Source organism: Helianthus annuus, chromosome 11, assembly GCF_002127325.2.
Source record: "Helianthus annuus cultivar XRQ/B chromosome 11, HanXRQr2.0-SUNRISE, whole genome shotgun sequence".
In the NCBI taxonomy this organism is placed as follows: domain Eukaryota; kingdom Viridiplantae; phylum Streptophyta; class Magnoliopsida; order Asterales; family Asteraceae; genus Helianthus; species Helianthus annuus.
Genome location: NC_035443.2, coordinates 182,906,333 through 182,928,713, shown reverse-complemented (window position 1 = coordinate 182,928,713; position 22,381 = coordinate 182,906,333). Strand labels below are relative to the sequence as shown.

Here is a 22,381-nt window from a genome sequence, read left to right as displayed (position 1 = left end):
AAAGCTTCAAGCTCCTTCAACCAAACAAGGCTTTTTATTGAGTATGAGTTTTTTTCTTAAAAAGCTTAAACCTAAAAGCTTCTAAAAAGCTCCATACCAAACATACTCCATTCAACAAACCTTGATCAATATTTTGCAAAGATTGTGAGAGTATATACGTGTAGTCGAAAATATGCATAAAGTGTAACTAAAACACAAACTCATATGATATCCAAACTTTTTGGTACTACGTACCTAAAAGCTAGAGTTCTTGGTTGCAGCGATTATGGGCCCAAAGGACAATACTTAAGCTTTCCCCATCTATATTTTCATGGCAAGTCAACAAAAACTGAAAAACAGGCAAAAAAAACATGGCAGCATGGCTTAAGGCCTGTTCATTTGCCATTTTGAACCGGGCCAATTGTTACAAGCAAATGAATCGGTCGATCTTATATTCATCAATTTGCATCGTACATAAATCTTTCATGATCATACATATATACCTAACCACTATATAATATATAAAAAAATACATGCTTCATGAAATGGGAATGTCATAGGAAATTAAAATTTATTAGATAAAAACAACGGAAATAAAGATGCACTGATTCGACATTAACATCAAACTAGCTTGGTCGTGCTTCAAATAAAACAACAACAACAACAACAACAACAACAACAACAATCTTGCCTGGTATAATCCATCTATAGCCAAGCTATTAATAGGGTCTGGATGGTGAGATGTAGGCAAACCTAATTACCTTTATCCACAGGACAGAGAGTCTGCTTTCAGTGAGACCACCGGCTCCAAAAAGCATAACCATGATGTAAGATTCCAGAAAGCATACATAGGCACACAACTACTTAAAAAAGTAAAAACAAAAAATACTACCAATACACACATAAATAAAAAGTATAATCACATCTATAGCCAAGCGATTGGTCATGCTTCAAATGAGATACTTAAACCATCAAACTTTTCTTTGGTGATCTTGTCCAAAGTTTCGATCATTTCAGTCGTGAGATAACTACCCGAATCACCAACAACGCCTTTTCGAAAGTAGACCTGCTCGGATGAAACCTTATTTACCTTGTGTAAGGTCTCAAAACCACAAAGTTCGATTATCTTTTCCACTGATCCATCAGATTCCTCCTCTTCTGTAAAAGGGTTACCTAGGAATTTGGCTAATCTCTTAACCACATTCTTAGGATCTTTCTTTAAATCCTCGTACTTTAAGAACAATACCTTATCTGGTCGTTCTAAATTTGCCTTATAGTACCCTATCACATGATCCCAAAAAGATCCACATGGACTCATACCTTTACTAAAAATCTCAAATAGATCAACCAGTTTCATTGGTGAAGAATCATCTCTCACCTTGTTCAAGAAGTGCCATAAAGAAATGAGCACATCTTTAGGGTTTCTACATATGTAAACAATCCGACAATCGGAAGTAATGATGGATTTAGGTAAAGAAGTGTAGGGTATATGGGTAGCCAGGAGGCCATTGGCATAAGAAGGGTTGTTCAAGAAAGACTCGGTCTCTATGAAGGGGACACAATCATGGGGGCTAATGGTGAGCAATGGGTGAGTTGGACAAGAGGCGATCCCCGTTTTGAATTGGCTTCGGTTCACAATGGCAAAGGCAAGGGCCTTAAGCCATGTTGTGCCGGTTTTTGGATGACTTGCTAAGAAGATATCGGTTGGTAGAGCTTGGAAATCGTCTTGCACGGCCATAACTGCTTCAACCGTGAAGTTAGCTTTTGAGTGATGCCAAAAACCGTGGAAATACCAGAAATCTTCATACTTACGTAGCTGATTATCGGGACTTGCTGAAAGAGTAGAGACTTTGTCCTTGTATCGTTCGATGAGGATCGACATCGTTTCCTTTCGTGCCTTTTCTTCATCTTTTGTAACGGTTGCTCTAGGTGAATAGAAGGCAGTAGGGAAGGAGTACATCATGCAAGGATGAGAATGGAAGAAGGCTACACATGTTTATATTAACCATTGCAATAATTGCTAAGAAAAAGACAAATAAATTTCAGAATTGATATATACATAAAATGTTATGTGAAACCAATCTTATTCTCATGTAGAGTAAATTGCCATTTTAGTGTATGAGTTTTTTTTCAAATTTTCATTTTAGTCCAAATAGTTTTTTTTTCCTCTGAGACTCTGACTTTTCTTTTTTCTTGTCATTTTGATCACATTGCCTAATTTAGTCTAAAAACCAGGTTATAATCAGGGGTACTTTTGACATTAAATTATTATGAGGTTTATAAATTATGTTGTAAACTACCCCTGGTTATCACTACACAACAGTTATACCAAAAATACCCCTGGTTATAACCAAAATTTTAGACTGAGTTAGGCAATGTGATCAAAATGACAAGAAAATAGAAAAGTCAGGGACCCAGAAGAGAAAAAAAACTATTTGGACTAAAATAGCTATTTTAGACCAAAACTTAAGGACTAAAATGGCAATTTACTCTTTCATGTATCTAATTAGTTCGATTATATTGAAAATTGTCTGATTTAAAAAAAAAAGGAAAAAACAAATAACGTTTGCTATTATCATTATCATTATCAATGTATTAAAAGACAAATTTTGGTTGTGACTTGTGAGTGAATTTTATTATTTCCTTTTTACATATCTTAAAACATATGGTGTATGAGTGAGCATATTTAGGACACCTGTAGTGGGGCACCATAACCCAGCCAAACACTACATAACGCCTCATAGTGTACAATTATACCGCTACGGCCGACGTTATGGGTTGGGTTTTTTTGTCTCCTCGCGAAAATCATCACGCCGTGGCCCATCCTCCCTCACATACACATGTATGTATAATTGAAGGGGTTATATAACCCCCTTACCACTACAACCCCTTGTGATATAAAACCTCTCTCTTACGCGTTTCGTCACTTGTCGCATAACGCCCCCTAAGGGGACTTCACATGTTCTTAGAGCATTCACATCCATTCCATTAAATTCTGTGTGTGGAGTTTTTATAATATAAAGAGTATAAAAGTGTTTGTTAGTGCAGGAGAGAGAAAATGTTACTGTTTATCTGTATATTTGGAGGACACTGTTCACCCCTATAATTTTTTAATATATTTTGAAAGTGGTTGTTAGTGGAGGAGAGAGAAAAGATAATAATAAAGGTATAAAAAATATTGTTTAATTGAAAAAGAGAGAGAAAATGTAGTATTTTTTAGTGTAATTTAGGATAAAAATATGATGGGATGGATGTGAATGCTCTTATATATGAGGTCCACTAATCCATACGTGAGTATAAATCAATCGAGTGGATGTACTTTAATACTAAACCGGAGTATAAATCAATCGACTGGATGTACTTTAATATTAAACGACAAATTTTGGTTGTAAGTGAATTTTAGGCCGGAGGGTGTGGGGCGCCACCCTCGTCACCTCACACTCTATAGCGCCTTCGGCGCTATACACCCACACTAACCATTTTAAGAAGGGGAGCCATTGATGGGGCTCCATTATGGTAACGAGCTCGAAGGGCTTTATCAGGTGGGGCCCATGTCATTTCACCCAATGAAATTTTTTTTTAATTTTTTTAATCGGGGCTCCATCCATACCATGCAAGTTAAAGGGGGCGTGATAAAGCCCCATGGCTGAGGTGGATCCTAGGTGGCGCTTTCATGGCCTGATAAAGCCCCTAGGGGGCTCCAACCACACCCTCCGGCCTTACTATTTACTTTTTACATATCTTAGAAGCAAGATTAGGATCAAATGCAAAGGATAATATAAACAAAAAGGGTAAAAAAGGATTCTAGTCCATTGATAATTTGATATTAGATTTGAAGGGTTGAGATCTCTTTTAGGGAAAAGAAGATAATGGAAGGGTATAAAGGAAATCCTACATTTATGAATTTTCTCACTCCACATACAAGGCACATGCCAATTCCCCTCGTCATTTTAAAACGTCCATAACTTTTTTAAACGACTTTTTTGTTAAAAAAAAATTCACCATAATAACGAGCGATTTTTTATATTTAACATGAGTATCATATTGTCATATAAAAATAAAATAAAAAATTCATTTTTTTGGGTTTTTTTTTATTGTGTTGAAGGTTTCGGTCATTGTGTCTTTTAATTGGGTTTTGGTCATTACGTTTTATTAGGGTTTCTAAACATAGTGCTATTATCAAACCATATGACACAATATTAATTTGGGTTCTACCCATTGTGTTTTTAAGAGAACCTATAACACAATATATGACACAATGAAGATGGTGTTATATCTGTGTTTTCTATAGATTGTGTTATTGGTTCTGGTCATTGTGTTTATTTTGTTATTCATTTTGTTTTAATAATTGTCCATTGTGTTTTAATCTCTTGTTCATTGTGTTTTAGTTTGTTATGTATTGTGTTTTTAGTTTGTTGTTCATTGTGTCTTTTATCTGTTGTCATCAATTGTGTCTATTATTTATTGTCATCAATTGTGTTTTTATTTAGTTTGATACTTATTGTGTTATACGTTATGGACACTGTGTTATATGTTATGGTCATTGTGTTTTAATATGTTGTCCATTGTGTTTTCTTCTATTTGTCTTGATTGTGTTTTTTGATCTACTTTCCATTGTGTTTTATGTAATATCCGTTGTGTTACGCAACTGAGTTTTTAATTATTTTTTTGAAAAAAATAAAAATATAGTACTCATATTAAAGATAAAAAGACGCTCGATTTTATGGTATTATTTTTTTTAATACAAATGATGTATAAAAAACTTACAGACTATTAAAAGAAAAATCTTGGTTGTGAGTGAATTTTACTTTTTAGGTATCTTAGAAGTATATGGTGCAACATGATAATACACGAGTTTGCGTGTTTATTTGTTTTTTTTTTAAATTTCCCCTTACAATTATCATTATCAATATATTAACATCATTATCATTATCAATATATTAAAGTACAAATTTGGGTTGTGAGTGAATTTTACTATTTACTTTTTACGTACCTTAGAAACGTATAGTGCAACATAATAATACACGAGTTTGTTTGTTTGCTTTTTTATTTTAAATGGACTGCAGTTGTAACGAGAACATTTATGAGTGAGGTCCACTAGTAAACATTTATGAGTGAGCATATTTGTCTAAGGTGAACACTAGTCCATATACAAGTATAAATCAATCACGTGGAAGTACTTAAAAAAACTAAATTACCAATATATTAAAAGACAAATTTTGGTTGTGAGTGACTATTTGCTTTTTACATATCTTAGATACATATGGCGAAACATGATAATGCACTAAGGTTTTTTTAATTTCCCGTTACAGTTATTAAATGGAGTGCCTTCTTGCGAAATTAGTTTATTGGACTAATATAATCTGGATCAAGATTCCGTTCTCGAATAATGTTGAATTGATTCGGGAGCTTTTCAGTTTAGCAAAGGACATGAACTAGCAAACGATATGAACGGGTTAAAAATTGGAGAAAGACCATTGTAGCGGTGCTTTTAACCGCGGATTGGGAGATATGGAAGGCGAGGAACCAGAAGACTTTCAATAATCTTCATACCCATCTTAACCAAACGGCGGAACTCATCAAGGAAAACACTTTTCTTTGGATTAGAAATGGATCTAATTTTTGCACCCCTAATTAGAATAGATGGTGTAATTCAACGTTCGAGATGTAATTATTGGGTCCTAGTCGCATGTCGGCCTGTTTTCTATACTTATGTAGAAGTTTTAATGTTAAAAAAAAGGAGTGCAATTGTAGCAATCACATTTATGAGTGAGGTCCCTTAGTCCACATTTATGAGTGAGCATATTTATATGTGAGGTCCACTGGTCCATACACTAGTATAAATCAATCACATGGAAATACTTTAAATAAAACTAAATTATCATTATCATTATCAGACAAATTTTTGTTGTGAGTGAATTTTACTATTTACTTTTTACATATTTGAGAAACATATGGTGCAACATGATAATGAATGAGTTTTGTTTTTTAATAATAGTAATCACATTTTCCAGTGGAAGATAGGATGAATTAAAATCATAATGTAAAAGCCTGAATATATTAAGTAAAAGTTATTATAAGTTTTTCGGCATAAAGCATCCCACAAGGCAGGATCTAATAAAGCAGACTTAAGACTCTCATGGGTCTTTAGCCAAGGAGTCGCAAATTCCAAGGTTTATGACCAAACTCACTCTAACCTATTTCCTACTTGATTAACCTACGCTTAATCTTTAAAAATACAGTTTTCACTGGTAATACTAGTAACCGACTCTTTTGAAAATCCTTTGATACCAATTGGTATTCATTTTCTTTTTAACTTGGAATAAAGTATATCTCTTGTTATCAGTTTTACATGCTTGTCAATACATTCGTGGACTAGAAATCAAATGCCGGTATGTAATTAATTGACACACCATATTTATTATTTGCGTCTGTCAGGTGTATGCCTACATCCACCGCTTATGTCATGGCCATTTGAAATTAAATGAGTCGGGAAACCCGGACATGGTCATATTAACCCCTAAGTGTTTAATTTTATCAAGCAATACAGATTAAAACGGATTACTGCTTTTCTATGAAAATATTAGCCCTTTTGCAATACCCAAACCAAGTGGCTAGTGCCATATCCCAAGTCTATATAAGTAAAATAGGCTAAGAGTTTTTGCTTGTGCTAGTCTTTATAAATGCAATATATAGCACAGTCGTATTCAAAGTGTATTAGTCTTGGCGTAATTTACTAATTTACTGGAGGCTTTCTAGTCTATAATGAACGGAAATATTATTCGTTAGAACGTTAATGGGCCATTTGTAAGTCTTTGACTTTGAACGGTTAACTTTGGAACATGCTTGGTTCCGCTAGATTAATAGCTGACCGGATAGAATGTGCTTTATACCCGTACGAGTGCGGAGTCTCGTGTAATTTGGGTTTATTAACCAAACATTCTGAATTTGAAAGGGTTTTACACGATTTGACGAGTTTATATATTTTATATATTAAACTAATCGTACGCGTATATATGGGATCAGGTGGTCGAATAGATCTATGACGAGTCCGATAAGTCAAAACACATTTTATGGTTTTACATGAGCAGTCTTGAAGTCAGACTATAGACCATATAGGTTTAAAACCATTTTATTCATTTTTACGCCAAAAAGGCAATTTTGACCTTTTAAAGTATATTTATTTGACTCGCTAATTGACCCCCGAAACGTTATAATTGTCACACCCCGCCAAATCGGATATGCGCGAGTGTAACCAAAAAGGTTTCTGGAGCATATGATTAAGCAAACACTTCCATGATATAAATCGAAAGTTTACAAAACTTTTTACAATCCCAAATACTAGGGTTCTAACACAAGCCTACACTAGAAGGCCAACGAGAGACTTTTCCAAAGGCTCGGTATCCTAGGGTTCTAACACACGCAACTCAAATGTAGTCCCACACTTTGGTGAAATACCTGAAAACATGCTTAAAAACGTCAGCGTAATGCTGGTGAGTTCACAAGTTTTTTTTCGCATAATAGAAACACATTTTCATGCAAAACATTTGTATGAAAATCTTATGGACCAATTGAAGAATATTTCACAAATTATTTTCATGAAATTCATTATATGGAAATACAGTACCCGCCTAAGGACTCGCCTCATAAACCATTTTTATGCAAACAATGGTACGAAAATGCAGTATCTACCCGAGGATTCACCCCATAAACCATTTTCATGCAAACATGGGTATGAAAATCTTGTAGCCCGAGGATTTACCTCATAAACCATTTTCATGCAAACAAGGGTATGAGAATCTAGTATCCGCCCGAGTATTCACCTCATAAACCATTTTCATGCAAACAAGTGTATGAAAATCCAATACCCTTCCCCATAATACATGAAATCCCGTCCCCATGAAATATTTGGCAACACAAATACTTCCCTAGACTCCCATGCAATTTCAATGATGTATATGTTAATAAATAGTATGCGTAGCTAATGAGAATCATGATGATCAAATCAATGCCTAGCTAGGACACCGATGTGTGTGCCGACATAAGCCCGCAACCAAACCATAACACATGTTGCCTCGCCACATCGCCAATCAAGGTGACATATAATAAGTTAGGACACAATTGCACTCCCAAAGGGTCACGACTGACCAGGAACGGGGTTTGTCAAACCCAATAAATCTATTCGACTGTTCTGCGTCTCCAAGACTAATGGTTACTGGTTAGTGAATGTAAAGTCCTGAGCTCTGAACCAACCAAACTTATGCACACATAATAGATCTGATGGATTTCATTCGACTGTACCATGTGAATGAAAACATGTATACTATATACTATGCATGTTTTCGTAAACCTTTTATGCAATTTATAGAAAACCATATGACTTAGCATAAAACATGTATGTCTTTGTAAACCCTTTATGCAATTCATGAAAAATCAGGTGACCAGGCATAAAACAAGCATTTCTTTCCCTAAAAATGTAAAAACAGTAAAAAGAGGGGTCGTGAACTCACCTGGAGCACTCCTATGCAATGCTAGAAAAGACTACAATGTCCAAACAAGTAACCCGACCTATACGTATCCTAAGTCATATAAGACACCAGGCCTAACATGAGTCTACCTGCCAAGTCGTTTACCAAACTTGCTTAGACTAAATGAGATGTTAATATTTTTAGTTAGATATAAAATTGGACGATCCGTTGGTGATTGATTATACGAGTGTTATCACATGTATATATTAAAATACAAATATATATATACTAATACATAGGCACACATAATACCGGGACCCCATCCCGGAAACAACCTTAACCCGTCATGTCTACACACGACCAACCGGCACATAAATACACATATTCTTTCTAAAAATAATATATATTTATGTTATGAAAAAGCATTTCGAAAACCATGAAAATGGACACGAACAAGTTATTATATTTATTTTTATAATAGATATATATTGTTCGAAACACAAATAATACACGAAAATAATATAAGATATATATTATTATATGTTTTCCTAAACACTTTTTTGCACGAACATTATCATGTACATGAACATATATACACATTTCGATCAAGATACACACCATGTAAACCTACACATTCCACAACCTGAGGCATAGTATGTTCATCAACTTTACATAGCCAAAAAAATATATATATACACGTACAAGTCAAGTAAGCAATGCACTTATCACACAAGCCATGCACTTATCGTCAAGCCAAACACGCCATGCACATAATATTCACGCCATATAAACATAATTGTTCATACTTAGTCAAAACACCCGTTTTTACAAAGTATAAATTTTATATTTATACACTTGTTATCAAATATCATTTATTTGACGACTTTTATACCGAACAATAAAACGATCAGTTATTCGATTTCCTCGGAAACGTATTCCAATAATTATATATAATAACGTTCAAAAATATATATTTGGTATTAAAATATTCACAAGTATAATTATATATAATTTCACTAAAAATCTCCAAGACTTTGGTGCTTATGTCAAAATTATATTTTACATAAAGAGGATAAAGATGGTAGTTTGATAGAAATATATATATATTGAAGACTAGTGTATTTGTGAACTGAGTGAATAAATCGTAGCTATTGATTTAAATCATCAAATCGTAAAATACACTAGTGTGTTTTCATTATCAAATCCTGGCCATTGATTTAAACTTTTGTATTGATAATCAAGGGCTAGGATTAGTTCACTAATGTTCACAATCAAGGGGTTTGTTCACAAATGAACCTAAGCCTATATGTGTGTGTATATATATTGTAGGGTTCATGCGATGACCACTCTTATTGCGAGAAACAGGAAAACCAATGTGAACACAACAAAATAAACCCACCCATCAGCACCCAAAAACCTAAACACCCCCGGCCGCCACCCAAAAAAATGGGTTATTGGATTTTAATAATCCGAAGTTTCACCCGTTGGCCAGTAATAATCCAAACTTCAAAAATTCCCTGTAACAATCCCAACTTGTAAGATTTTGGCCCCCAATGATCCTTTGCTAACTGGGTTATAATCGAGTTAGTTTTTTGCTGACGTGGACACAACTTTATTATTTGTTGACTTGGCTGCTTATGTGGCACCATCACCACCTCCACTTCCTCCTCCTCTACTACCACCACCATCTCCTCCATCCACCACCATCATCTACCACCATCACTCACCACCATCACTTCCGACCACCTCCACCTCCACTTCCACCCACCACCATCACCACCTCCACTCCCTCCATCACCACTGCCATCTCCACCAACACGGCCGTCATCTACACCCACCACCACTGCCATTTCCGCCACCACCTACCATCGCCATCTCAGATTCATCCCCACCTTCGTCACCTGACCGACAACCACCCCCATATCGGCGGTTCTCAAACTTGACCTAACCGTCACCGATGAAGGATCCAGAACCATGGAAATAGGGTTAATTCCATTGTTGTTGTTGGAGCAGAGGTCGATATGGTGGAGCGGAAATAGGGTTAATTCCATTGTTGTTGTTGCAGAGGTTCTGATTTCATTGGAGATTGAAGGATTGTGGGAATGGATGGTAGGTGGTGGTCGGAGGGGATTGAAGATGGTGGTTGTGCGGTGGGACCTGGTGGTCGGAGGGGGTTGAAGATGGTGGTTGTCTGGTGGGAGTTGGGTGGTAGTGAGGTAGTGGAATGGTGGTGGTGAAGATGGTGAGTATCTGTGTATGTATATATATATTTAAAAAATATATTTTTTTCATATCAATATCCACATCATCATCCACATAATGAACTAGCTTATTTTTTATCACATCAGCGTCCACATCAGCATCCACGTCATCAAAAACTAACCCAGTTAGCAAATGATCATTATGGGCCAAAATCTTACAAGTTGGGATTATTACATGGAATTTTTGAAGTTGAAATTATTATCGACCAACTAATGAAACTTTCGATTATTAAAATCAAATAACCCAAAAAAAATTATACCTCACCAGAAAACCTAACTATCCACCCCCCAAGAATCCAATATAAGCTCCAAAAATCTTCTTACACTTCATCGCTAGCACTTCGGTCCCTAGCACTAAAATGCCTTGTATTGGATAAGATTCTGTTTGAAAAATGGAAAATGGTTTGGGTTTAGGTTGACCGTAACTTAGAGGAGAAAGAGAGGGAAAGATTGTTGCTTGGTTTGGTTAAGTGAAGTGATAAAAGATGACGTTGGTCTTGGATGTAATTAGCATGTGTCTAATTTCTCATCCACCAATTATAACTACTAAATGCAAGACAACTATAGCAACCCATCACCACATACATGTGTATAGGGGTGGCCCATTTCTCATCATTCATATTTCCTTCTCTTTCTCCTCTAAGTGTGAGTGTTAGTTTCATAGGTTTTTTACATATATCCTTCTCCTAAGTTGGCTTATTACGTATTTCACCAAACAAAAAAAAAAATCAATTACATATTTTCCCTCCCTAACCTATATTCCCTTTTCATTAAATTACTCTTAAAATAACTATTTTACCCTTAATGAACTATTAAATGAATATTTACATATTTCTTCTTTCTAATATCATCAATCAATTTCATATTTCCCTAGTTCATGTAGTATTTACCCAATTCTTTTAATTAGGGGACTGGGGGTGGTCTGTGATGGCACCCCCATCACTCGTTATCTTTTTTAGCACACCGCTGCCACTACCAACTTCAACGAGTGATAGAAATAACGCGTGGAAAGGATCACGCGTGGAAAAAGGAAAATGATGAGTTTAAAACTGTTTTTTTTTATTATTTTAAAACCAGAATTCTTTTTTTTTTAAAGAAATTCAGAAAACTGTTATTTTTTTTTAAAAAAACAGAAACTGTTTTTAAAAAAACAGAAAACTGTTATTTAAAAAAAACAGAAAACTGTTATTTAAAAAACAGAAACTGTTTTTAGAAAAACAGAAAACTGTTATTTAAAAAAAACAGAAAACTGATATTCGGTGCCGGAGTCGATCTTCCGAATCGAAGAGGCGAATTTGGCCCAAATTAATGAAATTTATAATTTTAATGTTTTATTGTTAATTTCTAATTTAAAAAAGAAAATTAAAAAAAATTGTGAGTGATGGAATTTCATCACTAGTGATGACCACCGCCACTCAAATGCTTGTGAGTGATAGAATAGTGGTTGCTGACATGGCGGAACATGATTAGATGTTTGTGAGTGATGGAATTTCATCACTTGTAACCACATCCACTCCCCTTAGTACTTTTAAAACGTTTATCTATATAACTATATAAGGGGAAGGATCCACTAAAAAGTGGATTTTGCCTAAGTAGCCTAAGAAGGATTGTGATAATGACATGTGGCACTCCTAATAAGTAGGAATGAAGAGCATTTTGGTCCTTATAAATAGGAGTGAAAATGACATGTGGCACTCCTTTTGTTTTTTAAAAATACAACAAAAAAATATAGCACAAAAAATGTAGTACAAAAAAATATAGCACAAAAAAATCTAGTACAGAAAATCTAGTACAAAAAAATATAGCACAGAAATGTAGTACAAAAAATATAGCACAAAAAAATATAATACAAACAAATATAGCACGATAAAATTCAGCAAAAAATGTAGTACAAAAAATCCAGCACAAAAAAATTGAGAAAAAAAATTAAAACAAAAAAATCTAGCACAAAAACTTTAGCACAAAAATATAGTACAAAAAATCCAGCACAAAAAATGTTATACAACATAAAAGACAACACATTTTAGTGGGTTTTTTTTAGTCTTTATATTTTATATAGCAATATGGTACTCAGATTAAAGATAAAAAGACGCTCGATTTTATGGTGAAATTTTTATAAAAAAATAATGTCGTATAAAAAAGTTATGAACGTTTAATAAATGGGGGTGGAATATGCATGTGCCTTGCATGTGGAGAGAGAAAGTTCATAAATAGGATTTTACCAAGATACCCTTGCACTCCTCCTTTCTCCTACATTTTCATCTTAACCATTGATCTGAAAAATGAATGGTTAAGATTACTTCTCATCCTACTTAGACAAAATAAACTGTTTATTTGATCTTACCCCAACTATATAAAGCATCTCCTATGTACAAAATAGTAATTTACATCCAATTTTTTTAAGATGGCATATGAAAGGTTAACTTAAGATGCCAAATTTTTTACGGTATTCTTCCCTTTCTACCCTTCTCACACAAAATAGATACACAATTCTTCAATCTCGATCTCTCTACACCCGTTCCTTTCTCCTTGCCATTATTATCAGTTTCTTCAACTCAACCGTTCCTCTTTCAATGCAATCATCAGATTCTTTAATTCAATTGTTCCCTTCAATAGCATTGTCCGTTTCCAGCCACCCCACATACTAAGAAAACCTCCTGAGATGATGCCGGGTCAGTGATGATGGTGTTCGGATGATGGCGGTGGTGGGTTGTTTAGGGCTCTGTCGCAAGTCAGTCATGGGGTTCTTGTGGTAGACGATTGTTCTTCAATACCATCATCAATTTATGCAATTGAATGTTTCTCCTTCAATCTCCCTATTAAAAGGCACATCAGGTTCCTTTTCTTGAATGGCGCCATCATCCTCTGACCTCTGTAGGTTCTTATGGAAATCAGAGACATGAATCTTAAGTAAATCGATGAGGCTTACAACCTGGTAAGACAATCTAAACCTAATCGATCATTTAGTTTGTATGCATACTCTCGCTCCAAGCAACAATTTGTTCCTTCTGGTGATTTGTGTTTGTTATATTTTGTATGTTTATATTTTTTAATCTGTATATATTTTTTGGATTCTGATGATTCAAGTTCTATGGATTTATGTGATATGTCTAACATCATCTCACAGTCTCACATTGAATTCAACTGTAACATCTCTTCAAAAACTCCGATTGAGAAGAAAAAACACCCAAAAAGCTCTCGATTCAATTTAATCAATTGCGTTCATCTTTGAAATTCGCGCAAACGATCAACACTTTCTCCCTCTAACATTTCTCTCACAAGAACAGAGATGGTGAAAGATCCAGGTCTCTAACCTGATATCAACAAGAAAGCCAGAGGTAATTCATCAGTTTCTCAGCCTATTTTTATATCGATTTATCTGCGTGTTTGTTGACTTGCATATGAATATTCGGTTTCTGATTTTGTGTAATGTTTGTATGTGCAACGAGTGTGTGTGTTGTTTTGCATCTGTTGATTATTGCAGAATCGGTGTTTTCACATATGTATTTCCACTTGTGTATGCCAAATGCGCCTCACATGTCTCTTGCCTCGGCTTCGTAGACCCTATTAGCGTGTGGTGCTTTATAGAACACATCTTGCACCAAATGTGTCCTGCAAAATTTAGGATTTCTGTAGCTTTATTGATGCGTGTCAGTGTGTATATATTTTTGATATATATTTAAGCCCTTTTTACACTTTTAGCCAAGTTTTAAATTTATAAAACACGATATTCACTAACACTAAACACACATATGGGCAAGTGCACCCATCGTGGACGTAGTATAGTGTTGGTAAGATACCGAGGTCGTCCAAGGACACAAGAGCTTTTAATACCGGTTTATCCTCAACGTCTAATCAAATCAAAAAGTTAGAAAAATGTTTTAAACTAAGAAAAATAAAAACTAACTAAATGCTGAAAATAAAAATAAAATAAAAACAGATAGACAAGATGAATCACTTGGATCCGACACGTGTATTAGTATAACCTTTGATTATTTTCGCACTTTTGCACTTGTTTAAGAGATTATCTTAGTTATTGTAGTAGGCCCCTCTTTTGAAGGCGACGTTACCCTCAACCCAGTAGTTTGAGTCAGCAAGGATACAATCCTAAAGGGTCGGATTATTGAAAGATAATGAATTAAGTTATTAATGCAAATTGTGGTAGGCCCCGCTTTTGGCGGTGACGTTACCCTCGGCTAAGTAGTCTGAGTCAGCAGGGATACAGTCCTAAATAGCCGGGTTATAGTATTAATAGTAGTTAACTTATGAGGGGGTCAAAGAGTTTGGATCCCCGCCATCCAATACCTATGGGCATTGAAGGAGATCCTACTAAATTTGACCCAGGTCCCAAGCAGGACCTCTAAACGCTGAACAAGGGCAAGACCCTTACCAAACCGTTCCCTTAACCCCCGACCAGGTAGCCAACATACCTCCATATAGACCGTGGAGATATGAATGGTGAAAATCTTTTATTTTATATAGACAGTAAAATAATGCCAAGACACCACGGACAAACGATAAGGAAAGATCACCTTCAACATAAGTAACTAGTTATTAAAGTCATTAATACAAAACCAAATAAAAAGTGCAAAAGATTAAAAATAAAAAGTATTATACTAAACACTTGTCTTCACCAAGTGATGTAAGAGACTTAGGCAAACATGGCCTTGATTGTCAAGAACTCTTACGATCAATCTTGGATCCCGAGACGACTCACACACTCTACGATGGACAATGGATGATGGTGGTGGATGATGGTGTTATGGTGGTGGTGGGTGGTGGATGAGGTGTGAGAGAGGTGGTGTGCCAAGGGATGAGAGAGAATGAAGCCAAGCTCCTCTATTTATAGGCTGAACAGAAGGCTGGACACGGCCCCGTGTCCGCTGGACACGGCCCCGTGTCCGCTGGACACGGCCCCGTGCCCGCCTGACACTCTCTCTCCTCATTAATTGTAATTGCGAATTACAATTAATGCGCCTGCTGTACTTTCACCACGCCCCCGTGCCCGCTGGACACGGCCCCGTGGTGGGCAATGGAAGCTTCTACTGGTTTGTCTTTTCTGCTGCTTCCTAGGCACGCCCCCGTGTTCGCTGGACACGGGGCATGTTCAGACTCTGTTTCTTCTCTTTTGCCTTGGGAGATGCCGTTGAGGGTCCGGGCAGTCCACTTTTGTTCCTTTTCTTGTATTTATGGTAGAATTAGCTGTCTTTTTGCTTCTTTTGTGATTTTGAGCTCATTTCATCCTGAAAATACAAAAGGAAGACAAAAACACTCTTTTTCCAACATTAGTACTTAAAAAGGGTTAGTTTTATGCCTTAATTGATGTGATTTATATGTTGCATTTTACACACATCAAATAGCCCCACACTTGAACTTTTGCTTGTCCTCAAGCAAAACTCTTTAAATGTGGCTTACACTCCCAAATGGAATAGGTAGAAGAGAAGTTTTTTAGCTTGTCCTAGAGTGTCGGGAATCCAAGGTTTTTATAGGTTTTATTTTTATTTATTTACAATCCTATTCGTTATGATTTATTTTGAACTTTTCATAAGATGAATTACTTATTTAGGCATAGCATGCCTTATTAAAATTCTATTTATATACAAGTTCACATACCTCACGGGAGATCACTCAACACTCGGCCGAAGGTGTATATTTAGTGAATCACTCGAGAGCGGCACGGAACTCACGTCTTCCATAGGCTTGCCAAGCAATCAATCCTCCTCCTTTTTAACTTTTTACCTTTGTAAATATCAAGAGGGCTTTTTGGGTGAAGGCTTGGGTTTAAAGGTGGGTGGTTGGTTAGTGGTTAGTAAAAAGGGCGAAAATCGTAACAAGCGTCGGTTTTCGTGAAGTACCTTGTTTTTAGTGACTTTTTATTTTGAAGTATTTCTCCAAACAAGCTTTTATAGCTTTTGTTTGTTTTTGACTTCATCATCTTCATTTTTTTTTTTTAATCGTCACACAAAAAGGTGAGTTTACGAAAAAGCGACTTTGTTACTAAAAAAAATAAATAAAAAGGTTTTTGGTGGGTAAAAAAAAAGTTTTGGGGTAATGAAATGAAAGGTTTAGGCTCAAAGGGGCTATCGAGGGGGATTTTGGGTAGGTAAAAAAAATGAAAAATAATGGTTTTGAAAGAAAAAAAATGGTTAGTCCTAATGCCTCCATCATTTACTTACTTGGGTTTAAGTTGGTAAGGACCGGGAATGTATCGTCGTGGCAAGTTCTAGTTTTGTAAGGACCGAGCGGCTATTCACACAAGAAACGAAAAATGAGCATTTAATCTAAATATGTGTATTTTTATGCTCAATAAAGGCTCAAAACTCACTTTTGTGGGAATGGGTTTTTAATGTGACCAAGCATATATAATCGAATTTTAAACTAGACTTGTTATACCGTTTCATAATTTTCTTATGTTGGTTCCTTTTTTATCACGACGCTATCGGTTGTAAACTTGTAAAAATATAACCTTTTTAGAACTTGTTATTTCCAACTTAAACTAAGACAAGTAAATAAAAAAAATGAAAAAGTTTTTGAAAAAATTTGGGGTGTTTAGCGGTTCCAAAAGAGTTTTGTGTAAGGCTTGTGTTTAGGATTTTGCAAAATTTCAAGGTTTTAGCATCCCCCCCACACTTAAATTACACATTGTCCTCAATGTGTCCAAAAATAAAGTTTTTGGTTGATTAGAATGTATAAAAGTGTGTTAAAAAAAACAAAGATTTATGTTACTGGCATCCTGGACACGGCCCCGTGTTCACCGGGCACGGCCCCGTGGTCAAGTGCCAGTAACAAAAATTACAGAATTGAAACAGAAGCCTGGACACGGGGGCGTGTCCGCTGAACACGGCCCGTGTCCAGTTACCTGAACTGGGTGATTTTCTGCAGGGGCTCAGCACGGGGCCGTGTTGGTTGGGCACGGCCCGTGTTGAGCCTTCTGTGATGGGAGTTTTTGTCGGGTTGCTCTGTTCTTCGTGCATGGTTCCATTTTTCTCGTTCCCTTTTTCATCCATTACCACCATGAGTGTGTTTTATTCTGCAAAAACTAAAAGATTAAACTAAACTAAACTAAGGATAGATCCGCGGAATGCCTCCGTGGTGCGCCACGTTTATAAGGGTCCTTGGCTAGACCCGATTCCCGGTTATATATCTTCTGAGTGGAGTGCCTTGCTTCCCAAGTTACACCGTCGGAGAGCGGCATCCAAGCTTGAATCAATAACCTTCATGTAATTGACTGGGTCGTCGTCCTCTATTTTCTTCCCAACTCCGAACTTCACCTCATCGTCCCCATACCTCAAAGTCAGTGTCCCGTCATTCATGTCTACCACTGCTTGTGCTGTGGCAAGGAAGGGTCTCCCTAGGATAAGGGGGACCTCGGTGTCTTCCTCCATGTCGAGTATGACAAAGTCAACTGGATAAACGAATCTTCTTACCCTTACCAAGACATTCTCGATGACACCTTGTGGGAACTTGACTGATCGATCAGCGAGTTGTATGCTTATTTTTGTAGGGCTCGTGGTTCCCAAGCCAAGCCTTTTGAACATCGATGAGGGCATGAGGTTAATGCTAGCCCCTGAGTCGGCCAAGGCATTGCGAACGGGTGATTCCCCTATTGAGCATGGAATCGTGAAACTTCCGGGATCGATTTTCTTTTGGGGTAGTTTATTGAGTACGAGGGCAGAGCATTCTTCGCCTAAATTAACTAATTGCAAATTTTCAATTTTCTTTTTATGTGTAAGGAAGTCCCTCATAAATTTAGAGTATTTGGGCATTTGGGTTAGGACTTCGATAAAAGGAATATTGACATGCAATTGTTTTAACAGACTTTCGAATTTTGCGAATTGCTCATTGGTCTTTTGACGAATTAACCTACCGGGGTACGGAACTCGAGGAGCCTTGGTATGCTCTGGTGATGGGGGAGAGTTCTTTTCCTGCAGATGTGTTGGCATTGTTTCTTCCGTTGGTGGAGGTACTTCTGCAGGCCCCACGGTGCGGTTTCGTAGTGTGATGAGGTGAACTTGCGCCTTTGGGTTTGTTTCGGTATTGCTAGGTAATGCGCCTTGCGGTCTCTCGGAAAAATTTTGTGCTAGTTGATTTATTTGTTTTTCTATGTTTTGAATCCTAGCTTGTTGATTCCTAAAATTAGATTCTAATTGTAGAAATCTTTCCGAGTTTTTCTTATCAGTGTCGGAGACAAGGCGAGATATAGTATCTTCGAGCCTTTCTCGTCCACCTTGTTGTTGAGTGAAATTTTGTGACTCATTTCTTGATTGCTGAAAGTTTGTTCGTTGGGTTTGTTGGTTGCCACTATTGCCGGTTTCCCTCCAACCAAGGTTTGGGTGGTTTCGCCATCCTTGGTTGTAAGTTCCCGTTGGAGGACCCGACGGCCTAGGTCTATTATCAATGTAGTTTACCATTTCTTGTTGATCGTCCGTTTCTTTCATGCAACTCCAATTTTCATGTGACCCACCACACCCTTCACAAGCCATAACCGAGACTGTTTTTGTCATTTCTAATTTTTTTATTTTTGAAGAAAGGGCCTCGATTTGGGCTTGTAAAGAGGTGCTTTTGTCGACCTTATGGGCGCCCGGGGCGATAGACTTATTTCCCCGGGGAGTGTGCCATTGAAAATTGGTTTGAGCAATTTCCTCAATCTGATTATATATTTCGTGTGGGCGTCGATTACCTAAAAGTCCCCCGGAGCTAGAATCAAGTGTCTGCCTAGTGTGTGGCAACAATCCATTGTAGAAAGTGGATACTTGTTGCCATATTGCGAGGCCGTGATGGGGACACTTGCGTAATAGCTCCTTGAACCTTTCCCATGTTTCATATAAGGATTCCCCGTCCTCTTGTGAGTATGTATTAATTTCAGCCATTAATTTAGCAGTTTTAGAAGGAGGGAAATACTTATATAGAAACTTTTGGGCTAGTTCATCCCAGGTGTTTACCGATCCAGCTGGGAGGGTGTTGAGCCAAGCTTTCGCTCGGTCTTTTAGTGAGAATGGAAACATACGGAGGCGGATGGCGTCGTTTGATGCCCCATTGATCCGAAAGGTATCACATATTTCTAAGAAATTAGTTATATGTAGATGAGGATCCTCGTCCGCAAGCCCGTGGAAGGTTGCGGAGTTTTGGAGCATTTGTATCAAATGCGGTCGAAGTTCGAAGTTATTGGCTTCGACATTCGGAGCATTGATAGCGGCGCCTAGATTACCTACGGTGGGCCGTAGATAATCCATAAGGGTACGTTGGTCCGCCATTGGGGGTGGATCACCCGAAACCTTCTCTTGGTTTTTGGCTTTTAACCTTTTTCTGAGAAAGCGTTCGGGTTCTTCTAGTGGTTCCTTTATGTCTTTATTGGAACTGGAGCTCATACACTACGTGAGGATGGCGTCGGGTTCCAAGTCCTGCAATAAAAACAGAAAAGAATGTTGGTCAGAAGGTTCACCACGGCCCCGTGTTGAGCGAACACGGCCCCGTGGTCGGAATTACAGTGATTGTTTTTCAGATCCCAGTTACTGGAAGTTGGACACGGCCCCGTGTTGCACCGGCACGGCCTCGTGGTCAGCCTTCTGTAACTTGAAAAACAAAAACTGCCAGTAACGTTGCTGAGCACGGCCCGTGTCCGACCAGGCACGGCCCCGTGCTGAGCTCTGCAGAAGCTGAAAATCTAAGAAAAAATCCTAAAAAATTAAAGAAAAATAAAAATATGATTAGGCCGTTGATTCCTAACTTTCTTAAAATCCTTGTGTCCCCGGCAGCGGCGCCAAAAACTTGATGCGTGTCAGTGTGTATATATTTTTGATATATATTTAAGCCCTTTTTACACTTTTAGCCAAGTTTTAAATTTATAAAACACGATATTCACTAACACTAAACACACATATGGGCAAGTGCACCCATCGTGGACGTAGTATAGTGTTGGTAAGATACCGAGGTCGTCCAAGGACACAAGAGCTTTTAATACCGGTTTATCCTCAACGTCTAATCAAATCAAAAAGTTAGAAAAATGTTTTAAACTAAGAAAAATAAAAACTAACTAAATGCTGAAAATAAAAATAAAATAAAAACAGATAGACAAGATGAATCACTTGGATCCGACACGTGTATTAGTATAACCTTTGATTATTTTCGCACTTTTGCACTTGTTTAAGAGATTATCTTAGTTATTGTAGTAGGCCCCTCTTTTGAAGGCGACGTTACCCTCAACCCAGTAGTTTGAGTCAGCAAGGATACAATCCTAAAGGGTCGGATTATTGAAAGATAATGAATTAAGTTATTAATGCAAATTGTGGTAGGGCCCGCTTTTGGCGGTGACGTTACCCTCGGCTAAGTAGTCTGAGTCAGCAGGGATACAGTCCTAAATAGCCGGGTTATAGTATTAATAGTAGTTAACTTATGAGGGGGTCAAAGAGTTTGGATCCCCGCCATCCAATACCTATGGGCATTGAAGGAGATCCTACTAAATTTGACCCAGGTCCCAAGCAGGACCTCTAAACGCTGAACAAGGGCAAGACCCTTACCAAACCGTTCCCTTAACCCCCGACCAGGTAGCCAACATACCTCCATATAGACCGTGGAGATATGAATGGTGAAAATCTTTTATTTTATATAGACAGTAAAATAATGCCAAGACACCACGGACAAACGATAAGGAAAGATCACCTTCAACATAAGTAACTAGTTATTAAAGTCATTAATACAAAACCAAATAAAAAGTGCAAAAGATTAAAAATAAAAAGTATTATACTAAACACTTGTCTTCACCAAGTGATGTAAGAGACTTAGGCAAACATGGCCTTGATTGTCAAGAACTCTTACGATCAATCTTGCATCCCGAGACGACTCACACACTCTACGATGGACAATGGATGATGGTGGTGGATGATGGTGTTATGGTGGTGGTGGGTGGTGGATGAGGTGTGAGAGAGGTGGTGTGCCAAGGGATGAGAGAGAATGAAGCCAAGCTCCTCTATTTATAGGTTGAACAGAAGGCTGGACACGGCCCCGTGTCCGCTGGACACGGCCCCGTGCCCGCCTGACACTCTCTCTCCTCATTAATTGTAATTGCGAATTACAATTAATGCGCCTGCTGTACTTTCACCACGCCCCCGTGCCCGCTGGACACGGCCCCGTGGTGGGCAATGGAAGCTTCTACTGGTTTGTCTTTTCTGCTGCTTCCTGGGCACGCCCCCGTGTTCGCTGGACACGGGGCGTGTTCAGACTCTGTTTCTTCTCTTTTGCCTTGGGAGATGCCGTTGAGGGTCCGGGCAGTCCACTTTGGTTCCTTTTCTTGTATTTATGGTAGAATTAGCTGTCTTTTTGCTTCTTTTGTGATTTTGAGCTCATTTCATCCTGAAAATACAAAAGGAAGACAAAAACACTCTTTTTCCAACATTAGTACTTAAAAAGGGTTAGTTTTATGCCTTAATTGATGTGATTTATATGTTGCATTTTACACACATCATTTATCTCCAGTGATCATTCAAAGCTTATTCTAAGAAGTGGTAAATTATTTATAAATTTCATATATTTTTACTTTTTTTTACGTGTGTGGTGCGTATTGGAACTAATTTCTGTCCGTTTCATGGTTGGTAGGTGATGAATTTCTTATTAAGGGTCAAGCGTGCCAAATTTGTCCTTGATAAAGCTCGAAGATGGATGTGGAAGGTGGGGTAG

General features: G+C 37.3%; 1 protein-coding gene and 1 non-coding gene across 2 annotated transcripts; one reads left to right on the top strand and one right to left on the bottom strand.

Annotated features, from left to right (window-relative positions):
• Positions 1-533: 533 nt before the first annotated feature.
• LOC110891397 (flavonol sulfotransferase-like) lies at positions 534-1,959 on the bottom strand. Its single transcript, XM_022139090.2, has one exon. The coding sequence runs from the start codon at positions 1,940-1,942 to the stop codon at positions 923-925; it is 1,020 nt and encodes a 339-aa protein (XP_021994782.1). The 5' UTR covers positions 1,943-1,959; the 3' UTR covers positions 534-922.
• A 17,518-nt stretch (positions 1,960-19,477) lies between these two features.
• Positions 19,478-19,584, top strand: LOC118484483. The gene has a single exon (XR_004873594.1). It is a non-coding gene; the product is annotated as a small nucleolar RNA R71 (small nucleolar RNA).
• Positions 19,585-22,381: the final 2,797 nt, after the last annotated feature.